The 10,081-nt window shown below is 33.1% G+C and overlaps 1 protein-coding gene across 2 annotated transcripts; it reads right to left on the reverse strand.

The window, feature by feature from the left end:
• Nucleotides 1–620: 620 nt before the first annotated feature.
• On the reverse strand, nucleotides 621–4,941 carry LOC120139459 (trihelix transcription factor GTL1-like). Of its 2 annotated transcripts, none has more exons than XM_039154662.1 (3): nucleotides 3,861–4,941; nucleotides 1,603–3,154; nucleotides 621–989 (listed from the first exon to the last, which is right to left on the reverse strand). In XM_039154662.1, the coding sequence occupies exons 1-3, from the start codon at nucleotides 4,226–4,228 to the stop codon at nucleotides 978–980; spliced, it is 1,932 nt and encodes a 643-aa protein (XP_039010593.1). In that variant the 5' UTR covers nucleotides 4,229–4,941; the 3' UTR covers nucleotides 621–977. The 2 variants fall into 2 exon arrangements, with proteins under 2 accessions (XP_039010593.1, XP_039010592.1); XM_039154661.1 differs by having other exon boundaries at nucleotides 621–993; nucleotides 3,861–4,940.
• Nucleotides 4,942–10,081: the final 5,140 nt, after the last annotated feature.

A 10,081-nucleotide genomic window follows, 5' to 3' on the forward strand; every position in this document is an offset into this window, starting at 1 on the left:
ATTATTCCACTTAATCGAATCAACTTGAATTATTGATTTGGTTTTTGAGTTCGAGTCGAGTTGAAATTTTGAGATTTCGAGTTACTCGGAAAAAATGAAAAATTGACTAAGTATTTTAACAGTTTTACGATATAGTTTCGAATTTCATTATTCATTCAATTCTTCCTCCATTTTAGGTCTATTTTTTTATGAAATTTGAAACATATGCTCCTAAACCATCTTAGAATACATATGTACTTTCAATTCCTCTTTTCGGTAAAAAGTTTTCTATTTTTTAATTTAGTCCCTCAATTTTTCATAATTTCTTGTTTCTTCGATTCATCCTTTTTAAGTATGTTTTTTACCAAACTTGAACCACATGCCCATATATCACTATAAAATACTTATGTATCTTCAATTCCTATTTTTTAACAAAAAAATATACTCTCTTTTTATTTAGCCCCTTAACTTTGCATTTTACTCAATTTGGTCTTTTGATTGTAACTCCTTTATACTCTCATCAATATTTTACCCTCAAAATATTTTTTTAAATAAAATATTGTGAATATATTGTATACTTTTAAATTGTATTTGATATATTTAATATCATTATAATGTGAAAACCCAAGCTTGTTTTCATATGTCTCAATTCAATCTATCTTCTCGTTTCCCATTTAAAACGGAATTCCTTATTCACCAACAAATCAATGAACTGAAAAAAAAATAACAATAATGACACCGAAATTATTCAGGAAGTAGGAGAGAAACAAAACTTCTGAACCGATAAGCGCATAGGATGGTCCTCAGCTTGAATTTTGTCTTTGAATTTCAATCTTATAAAACCCATCTTTCGCTTTTCTTCCATTTCCTCCTATTCATGTTCCATTTTCTCACTATATGGTTGGTCAACCTTATAGATCATAGCCATTCAACCACCTAGGATTGTATGTATGTATGCATCCTTTGCTACTGCATCTCCCTTTCCTCCATCAGCTCCCTCACCATATCTTCTGACTTCAATACCAGCCAAGAATCAAAATGAAATGTTTATTGAAAAATATTAAAAAGAGGATGGTGAATTGGTGACATGTAATAAAAGAAAGGCATAATGACAAAAACACCCAACGGTTATACAAATACTCACTTTATCTCCTATTTTTATAAGTATTTTATCCCCAACATTTTGATTTATGATCAAAACAAATCTTATTGGATGAAAACAATTGGTTGACTAATGGTCAAACTATGCTACTAACATAGCATTTTCAAATGTGTTCAATTGATGACGAGTTATTTGTCATTTAACATAAAATAATGACATATCATGTATCATATCATAGAAAATGATGATGTTGCGTGTATCATGTCACAAAAAATAATGATTTGACATGTACAGTGTTACTAAAATGATAACGTGATATATGTCACGTCGATAATTTGACATATGTGAAAATATCATGTTAGTATCATAGGTTAATTGTTAGTCAACTATCGGATTGATCTCGTTTGAACAAAAATTAAAACAATATAGGGTAAAATTCTCCAAGAAAAAAAATAGGATGCAAATATTTATTTAAATGTTGGGGGTAATTTGTCATTATGTATAAATGAAAATAAATTTACCTTCTTTGCAAATCCAGTATTTCCTTTTCCCAAGAGACTTCCAGTTGAATTTTCTTTATTTGGAAGGGCATCAACAATAACTTCGGTTTTATTTTCAGATTGATTATGAATAGGCTGCTGCGTCAATGGTGGCGCTGGCATGATTGTTGGGGTGTCACTAGGCTGTGATGTTTCACCTTCAAGCCTATTTTGGTCACTGAAGCTACAGGAACCACCGCTAGTTCCACCACCAAGTATTTTCTTACGGTAAAGGGCCTCGAGTTGGTGAAAATAGGGGCAGGTTTTGGCATCCTCGGGACGCTGCTTGTTACTTTCTTTGACTTTCTTGAAATATTTGTTGATGTTCTCCCATTTTTCCTTGCATCGTTTGACGCTTCTCTTATAGCCCATCCTGCTCATACCTGCGGAGATTTCTTCCCAGAGAGGACCGTTCGGCCCAGCCTCTTGATAACTAGATTCAAGCCCACTCCTTATGCTTATAAGTGCCAGAACCTCAGCTTTAGGCCATCTGGACGACGCAGGCTCCATCCTTTCGCTCCCACCGATCTCCTGTCGTGCCACCTTTTGTTCCTGGCTAGCCATTGTCACTTCCGAAGGTATACGATGTTGTTGATGCTTCACAACTTTAGTATTTTGTGGTTCATACTGGTTCTGTTGATGTTGCAAATGTGATTGTTGCGGCTGTTGCCGTTGATGTTGCAAATGTGACTGTTGTTGCTGTTGTTGGTGGTGGTGTTGCGGTTGTGGAGCTGCTGGTGAAGGAATTGGGGTCAGTGGTGGAACAGCAGGTGCGGGTGGTTGTGTCTGCGGAGGTGGAGCCGCCGAGGGTAACTGTATCGTCTGACCAGTAATATTCTGCAAGAATGAAACAATGGCAGCATCCCTAGAAGAAGCAAGGGCACGTTCTTGAGCCAGAAGTTCATGTTCATGGGCTAATCTTGCTAGCTCTTGTCTTTTCCAAGCTGCTTCTCTTATCATCCTATCTTGCTCTCTCTTCTCCATGGCATCTAAAAACGTCTGTTGCAAGGCTTCTTGTTTCTGCATTACATGTTTCATTAGGCCCTCGAAGAACTCCATCTTCCTGATGCTACCGCTATTACTTCCACCATCTCTCGAAGACGAATGCCTTTTACGTTTTCGACTCGTGTCAGCCATGCCCGAAGGTTCCCCTCGTAGTTCGACTTCGTAAGAACTATTAGAAGAAAAGGTGATCCCAAACGGAGCGACTGTACTGGTGATAGGAGGGGCTGGCGCCGAGGACACGGGGATAGTGGCAGCTGTACTTCTAGGCGGAATCCTGATAGAAGAGATGGGCATAGGGACCCCAACCGAAATGGGAGCCACGTCCAGGCTGAAGGAGGAAACGGCCGCGGTAGGTGTTATCGTGGCGGAAGTTGTACGTAGAGCCTCGAGTTCGCTGAAAAACTTGTAACTCTTACCATCTTGACGCCCAGATCGGCCATCTTTTGTTCGCTTGTAGTACTTTTGGACATTCTCGAATTTTTCCTTGCACTTTTTGGCACTCCTTTTGTAACCCAGTTCCGCTAGCTTCCTGCAAACCTCGTATAATCAAACACTACTAATTTGCAATATTATATCAAAAGGACTCAATTATATATTACTCGGATAGCTTGTACAAATAAGATGCACCCAAGTAATTCCCATATAATAATCAATGACGGTGAAAAGGGAGAGAATCCCAGACTAAAACAAAGACACAGTGGGTGGAACCATCTTTTAAAATTTAATAATTAACAAAAGGAATTTCTCTCGAGATTTTCAAAATCCCGAACTGAAATTGATTACAGTAAGAAACCCACAACCTAAATTTAAATCAAAATATATGTAACAAGTTCCAAATAACTTCTGTAATTAAAAAAATTATTATTATCTATTAAAATTTATATTCATATATATATATATATATATATATATAAATACTTGTATTTATTATCAAAAAATTAAAAATATTTAAACAAATAATATCTTATATTCATCATAAAAAATAAAAAAGTACTTGCTACCGGTAATAAGTATACAGATAACACAGAAAAAAAAAGTTCATGCAAGCAGATCCAGGACTTTTTATCCTTTTTCTTTCTTCTTCTTCTTCTTCTTCTTCTTATCTTATCTCACCGCAACAATTAAGCTCATTGGAATAGAATGCAATGTGTGTTTACTGGATTTTTTGAATGGCTGATCTATAGATTTAGCGAAAGGAAAATTAACAGCAAGAGAAGGTAGCTATTTTTGGGTACCTGGAAACATCTTCCGAAAGTGGGCCTTTGATGGTGGCTTCACGGAAGACGGAATCCATATCTGATCTAATCTTGAGAAGTGCAAGAGTCTCTTGACGGGGCCACCTATTCCTACTTGCAGCTCCACCTCCCCCTCCTCCTACGCCGCCGCCGCCGCCTTCCTCATCTCCACCGCCGCTTGCGAACCTCATCAACTCATCGGGATTCCCCATGGCTGGCGGTCTGTAACTGATTGGAGACGCCTCTTCCAGCTGCTCCGATTGCTCGCTCACCATCAGACTGCTACTCGCTGCATCCGTTTTCGGACCACCACTCATCTCCCCATATTGCGATTGATGCCCTCCTCCTCTTCCTCCTCCTTGCTGCATCTAAATATATTCGTTTTCCAGCAATAGTCTTCCGCCGTCGTCTGAATGTTGCATGAAGGAGTTTCGACTTCTTCTCGTCAATGATAAATACCACAAACAAAATTCATTTCAATTCCCTCCGTCTTGTTCTCGTCCCCCACACGGCTGCGAGAGGGGGGAATCGCTCGTTTTGCTGGCGATGGAGACGCTGTGAAAAGAATCTAGAACTGGGTCTGACCCGATTCAACTGGCAAGTCAGGTTGCCAGAAAAAAGAGTAAACGTACGAGGGTTAGTGTTCCATACTGCCCTCTTCGAGATTTAGAATTTAATTTATAAGTGAATCTCTTTTGTTTTCGTTTCTGGGAAATTAAACTGTAAGCAACAGAAAAAGGGAGGCAGCTGAGGTGAGGTAGCAGCAGTAAGAAAGAAAGGGTATAATCATAATCAACTGAGAAAACCGATCTGCAAAAAAGAAAAGGACAGAATAAAGAAGAAAGATAAAGGGAGAAAGACAGAGAAAAAAAATGAATGGAGATGGAGATGACGATTACGATTTCGAGAGATGAAAAAGAAGATAGAAACTGAAATCATGAAATTGATAAAAACAAAAACAAAGGGAGATGCTTTGTTGTCAGGGTGGCCTTTCTTTCTTTCTTTTCAGCTAATAATTGTTAATACCACTTTTGCCTCCCAACATTTCTTCTTATTAAATTATCCTCTCTCTCTCTCTCTCTCTCTCTCGATCTCGAAAAGAGATATTTATACCACACAGCTTCGATCACCATCTTAAATATCAGTTCATATAGAAAATTTACATACAAGTAAAAATTAGAAATTTATCGAGTATCATTAGTTAAAAAATATTATTTTTAATATTTTAAATTTAAACAGTTTGTATCTATATAATATATGTTAATGATTAAAAAAAATTATAAATAAATAAAATCTTATAATCCTTTTAAACTATTCAAAATAAATTATTTTAAATAACAAAACTTGATTGGCATATTATTACCGTACTAATTTATATTTTAAATTTGAAACGTATATCGTAATATGGGAATTTATAGTAAAATTAATCTCTTAAATAATAAACTCAAGAAATTGGGCAGAAAGAACATCACTCAAAGTAGGGTTGTAAGATAATGTGTGAGGTACTCAATTCGGTTCGATTAAAATTCAGTCGGTACCTAAATTTGATATACTCGACTTAAGTTTGAACTCGACTTAAGTTCGAACTCGAACTTGACTCGAGTTCTTAACAAAGCTGAAATGAACTACTTAATACTCGACTTGAAAAGTTCACAAGCATCTCAAAAACTATTATATCAAATATTTATTTACCCAATTTATAACAGTAGGAATTAATAGAACCGTTGGTCAAATGACTACATTGATCCAAAAATAGGATAAGGGTCATATTGATTTTTATTTGTTGAAAAATTCATAGATCTCGAGTGTTTTTTTGTCTTTTTATTATAAATAAACTATTAATAATATTTACATTTATATATTTTTTTAAAAAGCACAATATTAAGCTTTCATGTACTTGAAGTGTAAGTTCAAACTTAAGTTCAAGCTTAAACCGAGTTAAAATTTAAGCTTCAATCGAACTAAGTTTGAAAATATTTCAATTTTAAGATTCTCTAGCTTTAGTTGAGCTTCAAATTTTTTTCAAATTTAAAAATTTTAAACTTAAGAGTTTTCGAATCAAAACAAATTTAATTTTAAAATTTTGAATTAAATAAACTCAACAAAACTCAGACTCGGCTCGTTCACAACCCTGCCTCAAATTGAGGGTTAGGAATAAAAAAAATATAATGCCTAACCATCTCTCTCTGCCGCTTCAATTATGTACCTTGAAATTGACCTAAATCTAACTCTTTCTCCTCTTAAATTTGGTGTCAATTTGTGATTGGGTTTCAAAAGACAAAGTTTAGGGATGGGAGAACTTAAGAGTTGGAGTTAGAATTAAATACGTAGGGAACTGATCTTACAACATTAGCTTTGGCAAGACAAGCATGCACGTATACCTTGTCTGCTTAAGTGTGTTTTATTAAACCCGTAAATAAATACATAAATGAAATGGAATTAAATCACCTTTTTAATTAAACTTGTTAAAGAGTTTATTAAGCAACTGAATGCCCCTCCTTGAGTTGTCAGTCTGATACGACTCCGATTAAACGAACTTGTCGGCCCCCCACTAAGTTCCATATGGATTGGGGACCTTCACTTTTGTTTTTATTAATCATTAATTTTACAGTTTTTCTGTTTTAATATATTAAATAAAAAGTATTTAAAACAATAAGTCTAAATATTAAAATTTAAATAATCTAGGTCTTATATAAAAATAACATAAAATAATTTATAAGAAAATATAAACTTAATTAATCATTTGATTTTCTAAACATTTATAATGTTCATCAAGTAAATTTATAAACAAGACAGCTACAAACTCTTATCTTAATAATAAGAGGGTTTTATTATCAGTGAAAAACACATAATTTTATGTTTGAGCTAAATTTATAAAATTTTAAATATTTTTTTTAAAATTTAAAACAAAAATATATTATAAATAAAAAATATAAAAATATTTAAAATATATAAGAATTAAAAAATAAATCTTCCACCTATCCCTATTCATCCACCTCTTCAATTCATCCATGTATGTTATCTTTTAATGATTTTAATGTTAAATTTTATTAAAATGGTATACATAAATTATGCATTGATTCTGATAGAAATGGTCCAATACAATGGTTGTTGGATATTAAAATCATTAAAAAATATAGGGTTTTAATTCTCTCCTCTCTTATAAAAGGAATATGATAATTAGTTAGGACAATATTTCTTTCTCCCCATCTTATTCTCACCATCAAATAATAACTTACAAAAAAGTGAAAAATATTATTATGATTCTATATAAAAGTTTGATTAAAGCTAACTAGGATATGGATAGAGGTAAACTATTATTATCCATATTTAATATTATTATTTCATTATGTTAATTATATTATTAGATTCTATTAGAGCATATAATTTTATTATAGTTTACTGAACTCTATTTAATCTCTAATAGTTAGTGTCATGCTCATAGAAGTTAATAACACTTTATTTACTATTAAAATTTAATAAATTATTAATTATTAAAAATAATTTTAGTTTACATTTTTCATATTAACATTTATCGAAAAGCATATGAATTTATTATTCTTTTAATTTGATTTAAGTTCATCAATTATTATTAATAATTATTTTGAACCGGGGTTGCAATTATGGACAAAGCATAACAATATTGTCAATTTTATTTGATTTGAATATATATATTATTTAAAATTTCTAGTTATGTTCATTATGATCCTTAATGTTATGATTACGATAAACTCTTTTAAATATTAAAGTTAAAACGTTAATAATAATGACTCCCTATTTTGACTAATTTATTTCAAATTATTTGTTAAGAAACATTTCCTATTTTGAGAAGAAACCACGAAATTTACGCATCCTGCAATGGGAAGTATATCCCATCTACTTATTCTCTATACAAGAATGTCCCCTTCTCAATTTATTATCACAAAATTATGCAAATCAAATATAAAACACGATTTTTATAAAAATAACATTTTTTGTTCAAAGAGGCGATCGATTTTTTCGAGTTATTTTTCGTTCGAATGTCGTATCAAATCACACCACTACTAATGAATAGAACTTTCACGTCCATTCTATGATAGATGTCCTTGAAAGTATAAGAGATAAATGTTTAAAATATTATAAAACATAAAAGAGGGTATGCCAAAATTTTGAAAGGAATATTAACACTCTCTCTATCTATATATATTTATCCTTGTATATTTATTAAAGAAAATAACTTTAGTGACCGAAAATGCCTTATAATATACGATTTTAACCAACATTTTTTGGTTTTGCGAAAATGACCAACAAATTCGCAACGCGAACTCCAATTTCGCAACTCACTTTTGAAATTCACAATGGGAATATGGAAATCGCAACGCGAATATGTAAATCGCAACGCGAATTTGTAAATTGCAACATAGAAGTCAAATTCGCAACACAGAAGTCAAATTCACAAAGCGCGTTTATTTTCGCAACGTGAATTTTATTTTCGAATTCGAAACGTAATATTAATTTCGTAACACAAATGTAAATAGTATAATCACAACTCATAACCTAAAACCCTAAATCATAACTCAATCCCATCTCTCACTCTCTACGGCGACATCCGTCCACATCTCCGACGATATCCGTCCCCATATCCGGCGACTCCCCTCTATCTCCATCTCTCAGAGCCACCCTCACAACCATTCACGGCCACAAATGGAAAATCAACCACTGAGAGTTAGTTTTTTTAATTATTTTTATTTTGAAATTTTTGTATTATTATTAGATTTTTCATATTTAAATTGATGATAAATTTACTGGTAATTTCAATATATAGATTAACCATTTCACTTAGATTGCTTAGTAAATTCATTCGGTTGCTCCCAATACTGCTAAACTATTTAGTCTTTAACCCTATGAAGTTAGTATTTGTCTTTTGGTTGAAGTAATACAATTCATTCAAGCTTCAATTTGCAGAAGAATAGTTTATGAAACTTAAATTCGCAACAAGAAAATGAAATCCGCAACACGAAAATTGCAACGCAAAAATGAAAATCGCAACACGATTTTAGTTTCACGTTGCGATTTTCATTTTCTCGTTGCAATTTTCATTTTTGCGTTGCGAATTTAAGTTTCAAAAACTACTCTTCTTCTGCAAATTGAAACTTGAATGAATTGCATTACTTCAGCCAAAAAAACAAAGACAAATACTAACTTCACAGTGTTGCGAATTTAAGTTTCAAGAATAAACTGCTACTCTTTATATTGTCCTTGAACCTACACTAAACCTATATATTGTCCTTTTAAATGTGATATAAGTTCTTACTTCTGGACTATTATCTGATGCATTTTGTGAACTATGATAGAATAATGACTTGGATGAATACCGTGCTAGTTTGAAACATATTGGCTATATTTTTCATGTTTAATATCATGTCTGTTTATAGTATATAATTTGTAGTTTTTGGTATATATAACTTGATATGTTTATTGTTTTTATTAGAAATTTTTTTCGGCTTCATTGACTTTAAGGAATAAATTAATCCTAGCCACTACAATTGCGCCGACACTTACACCTGTACAAAGAAATTTGTTTGAGAAAACTTGTTTCGAGCCATGGCTGAAAGTACAACATCCAGGTGGAGATGCTATGTTAACCCATTTGTTTCTTCAGACCATGACTAACGATCTACCCGAGAGAATACAACGCGGTGATGAAAAGATATGGTTTCATTTTCCACCGGCGTATACTTGTCTTGGGCAGGAGGAGTTTTCCTTAATCACTGGTCTACGTTTCGGATGACACGATAAAGTAGGTCGGTACACTAGTCATATCGCCCACCCATCATGGTTATTTTGGGTTTTTCTTGAGCTGGCAAAGGCGAAGCCCAGTTTACACATCGATGATTGTAAAAGATTACTTCTTAAAGATAGTTTTACTCGGATAGATGACCTTGATATTGTCCGAGTATGCCTTTTATTACTTTTGAATGCCAGCTTTTTAGGCAAAGAGGGCAGATAACCTATTTCTAAGGATTTAATATTATTGGTAGAGGACCTAGATGCATGGAACGTATTTCCGTGGGGTTCATATCTATGGAAAGCTACCTGGAAAAAGTTGTCAACTGCCTTTGAGGACCGTCGTAGTTTGCGTGGTCATGGTTCCAAGTATACTTTGGTAGGCTTTATTTGGGCCTTTAAGGTAATAATTTCTATATAATGTTTCCAAAATTATAATTAATTATTTAACAATT

This window comes from Hibiscus syriacus, unplaced genomic scaffold, assembly GCF_006381635.1.
Source record: "Hibiscus syriacus cultivar Baekdansim isolate YM2019G1 unplaced genomic scaffold, ASM638163v2 tig00110747_pilon, whole genome shotgun sequence".
In the NCBI taxonomy this organism is placed as follows: domain Eukaryota; kingdom Viridiplantae; phylum Streptophyta; class Magnoliopsida; order Malvales; family Malvaceae; genus Hibiscus; species Hibiscus syriacus.

Coding starts and splice junctions, on each gene's coding strand:
- LOC120139459 (XM_039154661.1), bottom strand. CDS start 4,228: ATGCAGCAAGGAGGAGGAAGAGGAGGAGGGCATCAATCGCAATATGGG. Junction 3,155..3,860: donor CTTTCGGAAGATGTTTCCAG/GTACCCAAAAAT, acceptor CGAGGTTTGCAG/GAAGCTAGCGGAACTGGGTT. Junction 994..1,602: donor ATACTGGATTTGCAAAGAAG/GTAAATTTATTT, acceptor CTGGTATTGAAG/TCAGAAGATATGGTGAGGGA.